Here is a 17,237-nt window from a genome sequence, read left to right on the forward strand (position 1 = left end):
TTCAATGTGAGAATAAATATATATTGGAAGAGGTTGCCCAGAATAATGGTGGAGTTTCCCTTGCTGGAAATATTTAACACTTGGCTTGACCAGGCCTCAGATAACCTGCTTTTAACAGAAGGCTGGACCAGATGATGTCCACAGGATTCTTCCAATCCAGACCTTCCTATAATTACATGAAAATCTGATAAATGTTGTGGCCCTATTTAGTGATGAGGAGTAAGGAAGCAGATAAGAACAATGCCAGTTTTAGTTTGCAACCCCAGGCACCCTGGGTTCACAAACACTGACATTTCTCAGGCTGCTGGAAAATACAGGGAAAAATATTTTGTTATAGAAACCTCATATATTACAGTTTCCAACCCTACATATTGCAAGAGCCACACCGTGACAAACAGTCTTCGCTCTTCTTGAGCCCAGATTAACTCTGCCACTTCAATAAATTCTGCAGACCAGCTCCATGCTAACTGTAATGGCCCCTTCTGCTGCAATCTATTTTAAAATACATTAAAAGACGATTTGCACAGCAAATACTAGCCAGGCTATAACAGACTGGATTCTTCAAGTCTGTGCATTTGAAAAATGCTAACTTAGAGTGAAGTCTTTTCTTGTTTGGTGTCAAGCAAAAACATACAAAATGGTAAAATGCATGAGATGATAAAGATCAGAGATAAATGTAAAGAAAACAGAGAAACAAAGAGATATTGTTTCAATGAATTATCAGAACCTGATAAAAGAATTGGCACTAGCAGCTCTTTAGCCAAAATTTCAATTTATTATCAGAATTTTCTCCTTTTCCAAACATTCTGCCAGGAATGTGAAGTCATGGAGAATAACCTCGCTGTGTTAGGCAACTGTACAGTATCTGCCTCAGTTTACAAATCTATTTTCTCAACTCATGAGATAACAAAATTGATGCAGCTGGGAGGCTATGGTTTATACCAGAACCTAACAGCCTTCAAATGCTTTAAAGTATCACGGAAACATGGATAGATACAAATAATTACTTAGAAAAAGAAGCTTACTTCTTCTAAAATACAATAAATAAATTAAAAATATTGCCTCTCTGCCACATCTTACTTGTCCAAATCACTTAATCTATGTGATTGCAATATATAATCCAACTCACTTTTTAAGTTTGACTGTTCCATGCATTGAATTCCCTTTAGGTTGATTGTAAGGTCACTTTATTTCCCATTGAAACATATATTAAACACCTGCAGTTTGAAATAAAAAAAGTCTCCCCACTGCATCTGGTAACACTTCAGACTTGCTTTGCAACCCTGTTAATATCCTGTTCTCCACGCTTCTCACACCTAAAGTATGTGAATATTATGCTTAAGGAAAATATTTGGGTAAGCAAGTCACAGTACCTTGAAAGTATGGTGAATCGCTGGGTTGATTCATCAATTGATCTTCATCTGTTCAGATGTTGGAAGCTTTTTCTAACTTGTACCTGATTAATTCTGAAAGAAAACCAAAAAATAAGAGTATAGCAGTAAGACATTTGAAACCTTGTAACTGTAAATACATCTATTTAAAAACTAATACGAAGCATTTTATCAATTTTACGAATAGTTTCTGCAATGAACTTAAAATTGAAAGGTAAGCAGGGAGCTGTTATGCACTCGTACGTACAGAGCAGCTCTTTAAATGGCAGCCTGACATTACCAGAAAGGTATGCATTGGATGAAATCTCAGTCTTCGGCCCAGTTACTGCACTTACATCGACTCTTACTGACCAGATTCCCAAGCAGACGGTTATGTCTGTATCACAAGCGGGTAACATGACAGCGCTGGATTTTTTACACAGGATTTTTCTAGAATATAGCATGACTCTAACAACAGGGGCTCTCGGTACGTGGACATTGACATTTTTACCACCACGTCAGAGAACGCGGATAGCTAAAAATGATCCCTCACGTAATAGTCATTAGTGACTATTACTGTATTGCTGATGAAGAGTTTAACAAAAACTAGGGAGATGTACAGATTGAGTTCCCACAAATGAACTTTCATCATCTCAAGCTCAGTTTTTTAAAATCCTTTCATTCAATACATATAAACTTACTGTTTATATAAACCAAATTGAAGCCTGGTTTGCTTTGGTTTAGCATAAACCAATGCCTAACTGGTTAAAGCTAAACCAAAGCCCTGTTAAAAAAAAAACTTCAACCATCATTGTGCACAGATTATATTAAAGATCAAACAATTGATTTTCATAAGTGCTTTGAAATTAAACTGGTGACCTTTTTTGCATCTACTAAAAAGTCATGAAGATAGATATAAATAAGCCAATCTAGCGCTGGGGCTGGATGACACTTCAGAGAAACCTATTTTTTTTCCCCTCCAAGGATTAAAGTCCAGACCAGAGGAACACGGTCCAAGAGGGCACCCCGGCCGTGCCACGGGCTGCAGGCTCTGCCCACTGGAAGGTGCAGAATGAACCTTTCCCTGCCTTCTGCTGCTCCTCCGGAAGTTGTCTGCAAACCGAGCTCATGTCTCTAAGTTCTTAGGCACCGAGGGTAACCCCCCTTTTTTCTTTTAAACTGCAGTTTAGCAGCTGATGCTGTCTTGACTGAGATCACCTGCAGATATGTTTCTAAGCTTTACTCTGCTCAGTGACATAATTGATCTTAAGAAGCACATCCCAGTTTAATTATATTCTAGCTACACCCTATAAAATCCAGAATTTTCTTGTCTCCAGTGGACAACACTTCAAAGCAAGTCCAGTATTATTTTCTCTCTTTTCCTCTCCAGTCATTGTTCTGCATTATGGTTAATAATAATGATTGTTAACAAAGTTCTGCGCTAGTAGAAATCTCAAAAAATGTATTTCCTTGTTACACATCCAAATCTCATTGAATACTGCTGTAGAAAGCTTTCTCTTCAACTCTTGCTGCTGCTCACTGGGAAAGGCAATGCAGTGTTTGTAAAAAATACCTTTTTCCTTGGTATGTTTAGGACAGGAGGCTCTGAATTCACATGGACCACCCCTTTCGCAGAAGATCATTCAGTGTTTAGCCTTAAAGTCCCAATCCCTTTGAGCATACGTCCCCCCTGCTGTGGGAGTAACTCGCTCCATCTCTACCCCAGTTTCTCCAGGGGATACAGAAGCTCTGCATGCAAAATGCCTTTTGTCCTGATGTAAATATTATTAGTTATGCAAAAAACAAGTTCCATTGCTTCATTAAAAAATGAAAACAAAACTACCTATACAACAGATGACTTCTCCAAAGACTTAAAAATCTAGGAAAAGGGCAATAAGTAAGTGGTAAAAGACCAGATGAAGGTGAAGGAAGGAAGAGCAAGAATTTTACTCCCGTATATGAGAGATCAGAGCATATTATGTCACCACCTGTGAATATTGCTGTAGGGATTACATCTGGAGTTGAGTTTGAAGGAAGTTAAGAGAATAAGTTTCAAAAGAGCAAAGTGACAGCTTAACGACCCTCTAAAGAGAAGTCTTTCTCTGGATAATGGGTGGCAAAGAACAGGAATGATTCTTGTTGAGAATTTACAGCAGGTCAATTACCACCACAACTGTCAGCAAAGAGTAATGCGAGGAAGCGATGGGATGATTGCGAAGGCGGCAGGAGGATCTCTCTCTCCAGAAGGTAAGCACTTGGGTACCCTGGAAAAGGGAAAGCTCGTTGAAAGATGACAAAAACAGTCAAAGCAGCAATCCAAGAAAATGGAAAAAGGCCTGCATTTTCAAACCAATGAAGCAGACTTGGCATTATGTCACTCTCAATGCCTGACTATCAAAGAAACTTGGTCACAATTGCTCCTTTGAGGAGTTACTGATACACAAGACAGGAAACCACAGCCTGGCAGAGCAACAGCTCCATCCCAGTCAAAACTCTGTCTACAGAGATGCATGTAATAAAGGCATAGTTATGATGACTAAAGCGTATGATTCTTTAAGGGAAATATATTTACATGAAAATTGTAATTGCAAAGCAACTCATTAAAAGAAAGGAAAATAAATATATGTGATAAAGCTTCCCTAACTTTTGAAAGTATCACAACTAAAGCCTCAGCTATCCAAACTCCTTTAACTCTTTTTCTTTTCAGCTGTCAGAAAAAGGCACCAAAGAAATGTGCCTGAATTTTGGAACATTCTTTCTCTTTTGTTAGCTACTAAATACCCAAATTTACAACAAATACAATGTACACATTTATATAAACAAAGATTTGCACATGCTAGGCATCATCACCCCACTACTGGGCTTCATTTAAACATTTTGTTCATGGGGATAAACTAGTGAGGTCTGAGTCTGCCCCTGGAAAAGTGGGTGTGGGAGGCGTGTGTTGAAGGAACGGGAGGTGGCCAGAAGACTTGGGGCTGCTCCTAAATCAAAGCAATGCTCAGGCTGATCTAATTTGCGCTGGAGACTGACTCAGGACCCACTGACTGCAGAATCTCAGGGGGTCAAAGACAGTACAAGAGCTGCAGGGTCTAATAACTGGCCCTCCCGTTCCCTTCGGGAGACACAATTCTTTACGTCTTCACAGATATGAAAAAGTAAGTACCAGTTACATGCTTCAAATAGCGATTAGATACTGAACTTCTGTAAATACCAATTAAAAAATTGCAGCATCTCAAGATTTCACATAGTTCCCATGTATACCAATATATTTCTCAGAATTACCTAAATATTTGCTATTATTTGTGCAAACACAAATGCAACAGGATATTCAGTGCAAAATATAATAATGGTACAAGTTATTCTGAAACTATTTAAAACACGCACAAGTATAGATAATGAGATAGGGTACAGATGAGGAGATAATGAGAAGGGTCAAATTTAAATAATGTCTTCAATGGAGAAGCAACAACACCTTTCAGATAATTCTAAATAAATTGATTAAAAGCTGCAACATAATTATGTACACCAAAGTGCACTTGACGGGTCTTAACTTTGCCTGCTGTCATTTTCCTTTGTCTAATGGCAACAGAAAAAGATTTGCATCCATTATTTTGCTCAGAAAAACATGTTGTCACTAATTTTAGCTTTATCTTCCAAGAATTTGTCTTTTAACTTGGAAGTCTTTCTTAGCAGCAAGATTAACAATGTCAGAAGAAGCCTTTGCATATTGCACTTGAGCTGTTTAAGTACAACCACACAAAGCATGGAACAGACAGGTTAAAAAAATACTTGGTTTCAGAAATCATGAAAAAAACCCTATAAGCAAGTATCTTGTCTTATATTTCAAAACAGCTGCATCCTGCAGTATGATTTACACTACCATTTGAAAGTTCAATCCATAAAACACATTAGCTTACTGTAGCAAACTAAGATAAATAAGGATAGTTGAAATTATATTTATATCTTTCTTTAAAAATGGTATTTATATACGACTGTAGAGAAGAAAAATATATGTTGCACATTTTACAACATAGGAATATTTCATACCAATTACAACTTGTATTACATCAGAAACACAAACAACAAAAGACTAGTAGCAAGCAATAAGACACTGGACACCAGGATTTTCCTTTTTTTTTAAATAAATAAAATCCTGATTGGCTCATTTAAAAGGGTGCATGAAGTAAAACAGTCTATGTGAAAAACAATATACAAAGGCATAATATAAACATACTTTGCAAGACAGAAAGGCACAGCTAATCAAGACAATGCAGAGTACATGATTAACATGATTTGCAAAATTTATTACTGAGCTGCTCTGTTAAAGGTAATATTATTCAAACTACACTGTCACAGTTATTGCAGATTAAAGATTTGAAATTAGCTCCTCATGTATATCATTATCCTGAGTGGCTGCATTTTATCTGTCTAATTTTAAATTACTGCAGGCAGATGAAAGTCATCTTAAAATCTGACTCATAATTTAGGTACCATACCACTAACCTTAACAGAGCCGCTGGTTCTTACCCAGGTACAACACTATTCTCAATGTAAACAAAGGACACTGGCATGCACCCCAGGCTAAGGATGTCAGCATTTTTCAAACACCTTTCTGACTGTTCCATTTTATGGTGATGCAATATGACCTACATTTTCAATGGCCAAAGAGAGACAGAGAGATAGAAAGGGAGGAGATAGAGAAAAGAAAGACAGACAGACCTTTGCTGTCCTTATCCTCCATTAACTACAGCTTTAACTGTCGCTCATGGGGATGGTAATGTGTAAGAATAAAAGCAGAATGACCTAACGGTAAATTCTGAATGAGAAGCTGAAAGATAGGCCAGCACAAGAAATAATAGCAAGATTTTTTTGCTACAGTCCTGTGAACAAGTACATAGTAATACCCTCAACAGGAAAGAACAGTAGAATCAATAATTTTATAATCAGTTGCCAGTACAAAGCTGGCTGTAACACAGATGCTTATTTTACCACCTTATGTTCCTCATCATGTTCCTACCACTTCATTTCTATGTATTCCTTTTAGATCTCAAAACGAAACACAAAATAATCCACACCATTATAATCATTTTTACAGACAGAGAAATTGAGGAAGCAGGAATGATTTGCCCACAGTTACCTACCAGGCCTAAGGCAGGGTTAGGAACAAAAAGCATCACTCTTCATTATCCCCACACTCTGCAACCTATTAGGGACTGTGATACCTGTCATCCTAATACATAATCTCAACATAATACCAAAATTATCCCTATCTTGTCTTTCTTGCACATGAACTTCACGCAGCAAACTGTACTAGATTGCTGCTAACCCTCAGAAAGCTTCCCCTCACAGACGATACACCGAGTTTCTCAGACTGGCTCTGGAAACGCGCTTGACTGTGAATGGTAAAACTTTGCATAAAATGACAGTGGTGTTTTTTCACTACAAACACGTGAAAATAAAGACCTAATGAAAGCTTTGGTTGATTTCTTATTCTTCTGTAACTACAGCACCTTTCCTTTCAAAAATCCATAGTTTTCCAGAGTTAAACTAGTACATTAAAAAATCAAAAGCTTGTGGCTTTTTGCATTAAACAAAAATCATGATCTTCTGATTTTTAGTTACTCTTTTTTAGTGATAAAGATCCACAGACTGTTTGCAAAGCCCTTGACCAATGCCAGTAATTAATACAAACAATATAACTGTAAATAATTATTGAAACTGAAGGCCAAAACTTGGTCTCAAGTGTACTTCCATAAATCCAGAATGACTTCAGCACTTTCCAAAGAGTTGCTTGGGATTTGAACATACATAAACAAGAATGTAACTTGATAGTGTTTCTGAAACCAGAGATCAATCAAATGTATAGATTAATTCTTGGGTTTGAACTGTATTTATTATTACAATAGCTTTCTTATCGGGCAGTATTAATCTCATGAAGTGCAATCACCCCCACACAGCAAGTGCTGAGAAACTGTTGTTTCTTTGCTTGAGTGCTGCTGCCTTTTCTACCTGCAATGTTACATCAAACTGGTTAGGAGTGACGGGTTAAGAAGGCAAACAGCACCGATACGGAGAAAGGGAGAGAAAAAACCTACAGCCTATCCTACTTGAAAGAGAAGAAGCAGAGTGGAGAGTCAGGAGACAGCTTTCTAACAGGTATGAAGGAAAATAATCATCTGTAAAATGATGGGAAGGAGTTTAGAAAGTAAGAAGAGGGGATGGAGACTGCAACAGGAGGATGGGCAGATAGGGGGTGGTGGAAGACACAATGTCTTAAGCAAAAAGAGAACTATTTCTCCAACAACACGTGCCCATGAGACTGTGAGGAAATCCTCATTTGATCAAATGAGATTACAGTTACACATTCCTCCACTTCTATTATCCCCGGTTGGCACCTTGGCCAACCTACTTTACTCTTTGAAACTGAATTTAGTGGGAAACTGGCATTTCTTCCATTATCAAAAAATATTTCTGTTAATCTAGGACAAGAGTCTTACTGATGTAAAAGAAATATGGTCATTATTGTCAGCATTACTGAAGCTTGCTTTTGTGAATGTTGCACTGCAACATTTTCTCAGTTTCTCTCTTTTTATTTCTTCCTTTCTTCATAGTATCTCTGTTGCAGGTCAGAAGGGAGAGAAGCTGCAGTGACACTTTTATTGCTGTCCAGCACCATAAAAATTCCAACCAGAGAAGCCAACCAGTTCAGAGACTTGCAGGGTCCAACCCTGAGTGCTCCTTCCCTTTGCCCACCAGTGACTGTCACCTGGTGACAGAGCACATGGCCTCGCAGGAGACACCGGACTGGTAAGGAGATAGAGAAAAATTCTAGAGCAATGAGAGAAATGATAATCCCAGTCAAAAAAAAACCCAAGAACTCACACTCTAGAAAGTTACAACTAGCTTAAAAAATTAAATTATTTGGGTTTTTCTTCTTATGCCTTCTGACTCACAAGCATCTGGCCCATGGCTCCCTGCTTTTCTTCGTTTTTGGAGAATGAAATAGCATTTTGTTATAAACACTTAGGTTGTACATGTAGGGAAAACATTTTTCAAATAGCACTATAATGCTTTTCAAGTAAATCCTGGTTGTTTGCTAGGAAACACGCTAGGCTGTGCTAAGAAACGGAATACAAAGTTTCATCTCTGGCTGAAGATGCAACAGTCACCTTTCAAAGACTACCTATGTAAAAACACTGATGTTAACACTAATGACATTAGTGATACTAGTGAGATCAGAAATATCTTTCTTGTGGCATGAAACTTAAAAACCTTAACATTCTCATTTTAAGAAATACGTTCATACTCACCCAAATATAGCAATGGTTCAAACGTCTACTAAAGCCCACCCAAGCCACTTCTGACACACTGTGAATTCAACACATTTATATGCTATATTAATTCACAGCTGTTTATTATACTATATAAAAATAATATATTTTTCTAACTACTGCTACTTATGTAGCTATTAATAGGACACTCAATAGCCAAGCCTTAATCTAACAACCACTAGATACTCTTTAACTGAACAAAAGGAAGGATCTTTCGGTTATTATTTACCTGGAGAATATAATCATTTGCATTTTTACATATTCCCAGTAGCAGTTACCTTCTTTGCAAAGCACACACAGATATGAAGCCACAGCTGTGTAAGTGTGTGCTAGCATACTCTTTAGCTATTAAATTATTAGCTATGGCTAATAATGTCTTGTGAAGAATCAGTTCTCCAGTTTCCTCACTCTTCTGCTCACAGTCAAGAAAACTGCTAATGAAGCATTATAAAAACACAAGATTTCTTCTCACATTTACCGTTGCAGTAGACACACAACCTCCACATCACACAGCATACCTCCTCTAGTTCCACTTAGAAATTAGTTTTTCCTAAGGGGATACGTATTCACAGACAAAATTAAATTAAATGGGATTACAAAGCTCAATGTTGAACATGACTACCTATGTAGGAACCAAATGTCAAGTTGTAGTCTATTGAATTCAAGAGTTTCTGCCTCGTGCATGCATGCAGCCAGCTGGAACAATGGCTTGTTCTGATCCGCACTCCAGCCACACTCCTTCCCCACAAACCACTCCACAAACCCTCTTAGTATTTTCAAGTAGAATAACGGTTCCATAACTGGCCTGAAAGCAACATTACAGTATTTAAACAGGAGGAGGATGGGCTATAGCATTGCCTTGGAGGATGACAAACAAGAAACACCCCCTAAAACCAAACTGATTAAAAAATATAACCTTTACATTGCAACTACCATTACCATTCTTATAACAAATTCTAGATGAAATAGAACTGCTAAACAGGTCACAAAGGTGGAAAATAGGTTTCAGCATGTATCGGTCTTGTACTCTGATCTCATTAAAATCCCTGCAATGTGTAGTTAGAGGTCCGTTAACCAAAGCAGGGATGGAAGGAACCTCCAAAGGTCAGACAGCCCATCGCTCAGCCCCAGGGCATGACAAATAAACTGTCTGGTGGGAACAACACAGGTGATCGGACCTGTTGTGACGGACCTCAGGCAATGGGAGCACTGTTGTCCCCACAGGTGATTATTCCATTTCAATACTTCCACCAGAAACCTGTGTTTGTCCATCCTGAATCCTCACTGCTGCAATTTGACCTCTTTCTTTCCCCACCTGCCACGAGCCCCCCGCTTTGCAATGCTCTTGAATAGACCTGTCTTCTCACTCAGTCCTCTCTTAAGCTACGGAATTACATCCTTCTGGCACTTCTTTATGCATCACGTTTTTGGATCTTTAAGCAATTGCACTGGCATTTCCACTCTTCCTCTTTCCTAATTTCCTTCAATATAGACTTTGTTTTCCTGCACACGTGCAGTTAATTAATACTTTATTTCAAAACTAAAGCAGACCAAGCAGTCTGATTTTCACAAACTCAGGATCCTTAACAATGTAGATAATTTTTTGGTCTAAAAAAAGTTTAGGAAGTGATGTGAATTACTGTAATGCATTTCTTAGCCACAACAAACAGCCCTGTACCCTTCCCAAACCTACTAGAAGCTGTCTTGTGCCAGGGGTACCTGTTAATTATTTTTCCCCAAGCAGTGTCAGTATTGCAGCTGCTTAAAAGACACCACCTGCACAGAAGCCAAGAGAGAACAACTGCTTATTTAAAGATGACTGTACTTGCCAAATAAGCTGAAGAGGCCTCTTCAAAGGAGCAATATATTCTCATAGCATCCATCTCCACAGAAGAGCAACAAGGAGATCTACTAGCAGAACAGGCAGAGAACCACAATTCTACTCACTGATACAAGCAGAAAGAGAAGAAAATGTAGGTTGCAAAATGGCTGTCTTAGATTTGCAAAATCTCTGTGACAAATTTAGTAGGCCAGTCCTAGAAAGACACAATGGGGAACAGACTCTATACAGAGGCAATTATAAATAAAGAAGATTTGATAAGAATAATCCAGTCATTAGGAAACTCGTTACCTGTATTATCACCATATTACAAGTCTACACCAATGTTTGAGAGGACTAATAAAGTTCAAAGCTTGTCCAAGAGCTTGCAAGATCAGGACAGAATTATTTAACATATACATTTGAAAACAGCAGCTCTTGAGCTATTTCCTTCCATTTGTCTGATGATATAAAGTACAGTTACAGCCAGTTGCTCCTGTTTGTGCAAATATTTCACATAAGCTGGGAAACAAAAGCTTTACCAGAAAACCTGACTGTAAATATCCTCCTATTCTAATCCTAGCAAAGTGTTTGCAGCTCAAGTGCAATTTAGTTATTTTTAAAATTAAATTTCAAATTCACTAAATTTTTAAAAATAATATATGTTTTATTTTAATACACATGTGCACAATTTTATTTCAGGATGTTTTATTGTTTGACACCACCATAACTTTACATATATATGTATAAATATATATCTGCGCACACACACAGAGCAAAAACCACAAGCAGATCTCAAAAACGGAAAAAAACCAACCTGCAACTGCTAAAGTGACACTGAAATGAAACTGAAGGGAAAATATTTACAATGAACGGCTAAATCACAGGTGCATACTTGTAGTTGTTATTAGCATAGCTTTGTTTTACTCTCTGCTCTTACAAGCCAATCTTTATTCATTTAAGTTATAAAATCTAATTTATCTGCCTTGCCACTTTATTAGTTCAATTCTCTCCATGTATAATCGACATTTAAACTTTTATTAAAATAAAGGCAAAAGGCAGAGGACCAAAAAGAAGTCCTTGTGGTTTTCAGACATTCTACGCTAACATTTTGCAAAAGAAAAAACAACAAGCAAACCTGAATGCTTGTTTATACCGAGTCTCTGCTAAAACATTATTATAAGAAAAGGTACCTTGCAAGTTTTATAAATGCTATCAAGAGAAATAACATTTTGGGCTTAATGTTTTGGACACACATATAACCACTTTCATATCTCAACTGAATATACACATGCATATATAAATACATGCATATATACACACACTTTATAGATAATGTATTTTGTGTCCAGTTTATCACTTTCCCAATGTTTGACATTAATTTTTCTATTTACCTTTTGCAACTCACCAATCAGTTTACAAATAAGGTTATTTTATTGCACATTTTTTTCCTGTTTGCCTATACTTTTCAACTCCAAATTCTATCCCTGCTTGCAAATAAAATTTGGAAATCACCAGGAAGGCACTCACACATCTTTGAACAGAATCTGGTCTGCAACGCAAAAATTATCTCGCATGTTCTTCTCTTGCACTTCCAAACCTACTAGTTTGCTTTTATGGATTATTTCCTTGAATCCCTTAGTTTAATATTTTCTGTGTTCATGTTCACTCCCTCTTTCTGACAGCAACATCACCTCATACTAGTCAAGAGCCTGGTGATTGCAAAGTTCACTCTGATGGAAAGAATTAGGGGCATTAATCCCCTCAGGAAGGAGGAGAGCTGGGCTGAAGTCTCCCACACATGTGGCGAGCAGCCTGGCGGCTAACAGCTCTGCTAATGACGGAAAGGGAACCAGAACCATTCCCACCTCCTGGGTTTTGAAAGCAAAGATTGACCTTTGCTCCCTTTTTTGAAAGAAAGGGCTTATGATCCTAATTTCAAGAGAGCGTGAATCCAAAATGCTCCCTAGAGAAAGGTGCTTAGCCGTGGATATAGGCAGGATTTAAGCACATTCCTACTTCGGCGACTGAGTAGAAAATGTGCAGATTCATCATCCCCTTTCAAGCTGTGCCGACTGGTATGATTTTAATGAAACACCAGCAAATATTAAAGCATTTGGCTCTCCCCATCTTCGTGGGAACACCACCCAACTGGCCTCAGCCAGCCCAACCTTCCCTTTGGTACAACCAGCCTGAGAAAGGTGAGGAAATGTCACCAACTGGATCTGACCCTCTGGACCTGAGCGTCTCTGCTGGGAAGGACCAGTTATCTTCTCTACATACATCTCTTACAGTATTTCTTTAAACCACCTGCTCTGACGGCAAGTGAAGCAATAGTTTACATTGTAAATGTACATCTGGCCGACTCAAGAGACAAAAAGAAACTGAGGAGAGTGTGCCTTCTTCCTAAGGCCACAGCTTCTCTTTGGGGTTTTATCCCACTTCCAGTCTCTATTGATAGGACAGCGATTGTCTGAAACAAAGTTCAGTGTTTTCAATCAACATATGACTTACTAAAACCTAAAACTGAGCAGGCATCGCCAAAGCATGCGACCATGCCTCTGATTATTTCTGTTTCACTGCTCAGGCTTGTATTTCACTCAGAAATCAGGGGGTGAGAACAGGCTTCAGTGTATCATGTTTTATGGGAACTGTAAACTGTAGCTGTGCTTAAACACTACCCACAGACAGAGTTACTCTATTAAAAGAAAATAAACTATAAAATAATCCAAAACAAAACATAAACCCAATGTAGAAGGAGAAATGTATGTTTATCGATATAGACCTGATACTCTTTTTCTTCATCTTCTGGGATAGAAGTGTTTCTTCCAACATCTCTCCATGATGCAGCCAAGCTCAAAGCCTGTAAAATTTCTGGGTCTTCTTTTACAGATTTGGACTGCTTAAAAAAAAAAAAAAAAAAAAACAAAACAAGCCCAACCAACCAACTTTTATTAAAATTTGAAAAGCTGACTCAGAAGCTGCGCAATAGCTCTGATTCAGCTTTCTTAGCCAAGTCAAAGCATCTGGCCACGTGATTCAGAAAACACCGCTCTGAAGTTGGGCAAGAGCTGCTTTCCACAGGAGGAAATGCCCCTTTTCCTTTGTAATCCCTATGCAAAATTTCCTCAGTAGCACTAACAGTTATATATTTAAGCATGATTCAAGTAAATATGATATTCACAACTCACTTATTGTTAATCCAGTGTTTCAACCCACAGTTAAATACAGTTACTACTTGGCCCGATGCCAACAAATTCTTCTCCTTGGTCAGTGTTAAAGCCTCATTCATTATCCGCCTCTTCCCCTGACACCTCTGGCACGCCACTGGTGATCATCAGGGCACAATGCACATGCTACCAAACCCATGAAGGACTGGGGAAGCAAAAATAACAATACACCCTTACTCATTAAAAAAAAATTAAAAAATTAAGAAAGCCACACTGAAAACATCCTGCCAACAAACTAAGAGGGTACTAGATAGCTGACTAATCCTGCCAAAAACAATTCTAAAAGAATGGGAGGCTGCTTCCTTACAAAATACATGAAAAGCTACCCTAAAACTACCTGACAGTCATTTTAAATCACAGAGTGTGGGATCTCCGAGGCATCGCACAGACAGCTGAAGTCTACGGTGTCAGTGATTTTTAGATTAAAAGAAAAATCTAACCATCCAATCTGTCTTGCAGCAGTTTCATGATACTGAGTTTCATGAGATACCTGTTAAAACACTTTGACTTTCTTGCCAAGTGGGAATCTACTAAGTCACTGGAACCAGGCACCACGATCCCGTGTAGCACTTCTAATGTCTGATAATTCCCCCTCCTCAATTAAAGCACATTTGACATGCGTGTTTTCATTCACTGGGAGCATCCCTGCATCTCTAAGGTCAGTTTTCTACACTGAATACCTAAATTCCCAGTATCATGTCATTTCAACTTGAATTTGACAAGCTTTAAAAAATTAATGACAAATCACCTTCAATGTACAATAGTTGATCTTCAAGCTTCATATATGTTCAGTAGGATCCAGATATGAAATGTGGAACGCTGTTACATAATTCCTGTGAAATTATCTGTAAAAGTGCAATATCAGGATGCCACCTGTATAATCTAGATTAACCAAGAGACAGGGCCTTTTACTTAGGCAAAAATTATTAAAAGGACCATGCAGCACTATTTTTTTTAAATTACTAAGATAAGCTTTTGTCTCCCTTCACAAGAAAATCAGGAGTAAAGAAGTATCTTTCTAACAAGCAAAATATTTCCAGGACTTGTACTTTGCAAAATACTTTGGTCAAAATTTCTGGAATTATACACGCTTCTTTGAGTTACAAAGTGAAAAATAATTTAAAAAAGAAATCCTACATAAAAGCCTACAACTTGCGGTCACATTATTATCTGATAGGAGCCTGGTTTTTAAAGTACAGTATTAACAGTACGTTTAATCAATCTTGGTAACACAGGCAGCAAACAGCAAAATCGATTACTGTTTGGATAATAAAATATTGCATTTTTAAATTATTGTTATTGTTACTACAGTCGCAACAAGTATTTTCACTCTCCCTTCTCTCGTTACATTGTAATTCTATGAAAATGTGCTGGCTCTGCAGAAACACAAGGGTCCATGTTAGGAAAGCTTTTTACAAGGCTAAGAAAGAACCACATTGCTCTGGATCTGAAAAAGAAAGAAAAAAAAATATAAACCCTATTTCTATTTTACCCCAGTCACTGGATTGAAAAATTTCCGTTTTATTATCTAAATATCTGCAGAACTAGACAGCCAGTGTCTAAGAATTTTTACAGAACGAGATGACAAGCTCTCGAAATACTGATGCTAGTTTTCAGTAAACGCTGAGGCTAAAAAAGGCTGCAAAGAAAATACAACACTCTAGCATAATTTAAAATGAGAGAACAGGGTGACACCAATAGTCTAGCTTGGTATCAGTTTTGCACAAAATCATGGTACACAATCAACAGAAAAATAAAGGATAGTGGTAAAAAGTAACGCTAAACATAGGCTTACAGAAAATAGGTCTCGCTAAATAAATTTGGTATGGCTTCCTGACAAGAATATAGGTTGGACTGGTTAAAAATACCTTGTAGTTTCTGACCTACTATTCTTAGATCTCTGTAAGATTTAGTGCCACACAACAGTCTGATTTAGAAGTTATTCAACACGAAGAAAACCTGGAATTCAAAACCACCTTATAAATTATTAGGGAGGCTTAGGAAAAATATTTTCAATCCACCTCATCAATAGTTAAAGTTGTTTTCTTAGCTGTAAAAATCATAGCTCATTATAGCCTGGAATACTATAAAAAGCTTCTTCCCCTTTAACTTTTTCTGTAGTTGGAAACAAAATTATATAAATACATAGTTAAATAAAAGGGGAGGAGGTATAAAGTCACTTTAAACTTTGCCTTTCATAGATTTTTTTAAAAGGAAATAAAACTTCAACATTAACAGATTTCCTCAATTAAAAAAAAAAAAAAAAAAATCTGGTGTACTTAAAAGCCATTTTCCGCAAAGAAAAGATACTGATGAAAAATCTGAGCCAGCTCTACACACGTCTAACATCTTGCAGTACTAACCTCACCTAAGCTTATACTTCCTGTATCCAGAGTCACCTGGAAACATTACAGAGGATCATTTAACACTTTTGACAAGGATAGCTGTGCAACAAATTATTATGTATAAGCTGCTTCAGGGTCTTACCATATGGTACACATAAAGGAATTCAAGGGAAGAGGGAAAACTACACCACATTTAGCTTGGTTGAAAGCTTGCGCACACAGGTACTTATTCCAAAAGAGCTGGCATGGAGAAAGGTGCCATACTCTGTGCAAGGCACTTTTTTCCTGTTGCAACACACACTCCATACAGGTGAAACAAGGGTTGTTTCTTACTTACAAAATAAAGAACCCTACTTGGAAATGGATAGAAGACTCCAGATTGAAAGAAGACTCCAAAGACATAGTGAATACTCAAATGCTTATAGAAATCCAGCAAGGTGGAACTGGCTTCCTGGGCAAAAACATCTTGTGGATGTTTAAAATGGCAACAGAGAACAGGAAAGAGAACATTTATTACATCAATACATAGCCTTAGCCTTGATGATGTATTTACCAAGTTCTACTTCACATTCAAAAAAATTTTATGAACATTGACGATGCCTGAAAGCCCTGTCTTAAAAAGAAAAAGAATGGTTTTGTTCCCTAAATTGTTCTTATAAGCCTAAGACCCAGAACAAAGAATTTGCAAGAATCTTGTAATTAGTAACACATATGAAGATAAGAACAGCGCAAAAGTCATTAAATATTATTAACTAATCATATGGGCTACTGTATTCTAAATTAATTACTCAAGGACTATCTATTTGTCATTGTGGAGAGTTTAATAAGACTATCTGACCAACACTGGAATGATGAACAAAAAGCAAGAAAAGATTATATTGGATTGAATGGCAGAAAATAACACTAAAGTATTCTAACATGACTAAACATATAATAGTGGATTTTCACCTACACTAGTCTTCAGTTCAGATCAACTTTTCTCCACGGTAGAAACAGAAAGGACTCAGAAAATTGAAAGAGCTGAGAGAAGGGCAAAAAAATGTTAAGTCTCGATAAGAGCAGATGCTTAAGACTTCCAAGAGGTTATCAGTGGGTAAAGTGGGAAAGGCAACAGCAAACAGTACTGTGTAAAATTTGTG

At 37.5% G+C, this 17,237-nt stretch overlaps 1 protein-coding gene across 3 annotated transcripts in view; it reads right to left on the minus strand.

The window, feature by feature from the left end:
• Positions 1–17,237, minus strand: part of ATXN7 (ataxin 7) — an 88,883-nt gene that overhangs the window by 69,491 nt on the left and 2,155 nt on the right. For all 3 annotated transcript variants that reach the window (XM_082059695.1, XM_082059697.1, XM_082059694.1), the window contains exon 2: positions 1,374–1,466. In XM_082059695.1, coding sequence (XP_081915821.1) covers positions 1,374–1,407 — 34 coding nt within the window. In that variant the 5' untranslated portion in view covers positions 1,408–1,466. The remainder of the gene's footprint in view (positions 1–1,373; positions 1,467–17,237) is intronic.

The sequence above is a fragment of the Streptopelia decaocto genome (assembly GCF_964273445.1).
Source record: "Streptopelia decaocto genome assembly, chromosome: 8".
NCBI lineage: Eukaryota > Metazoa > Chordata > Aves > Columbiformes > Columbidae > Streptopelia > Streptopelia decaocto.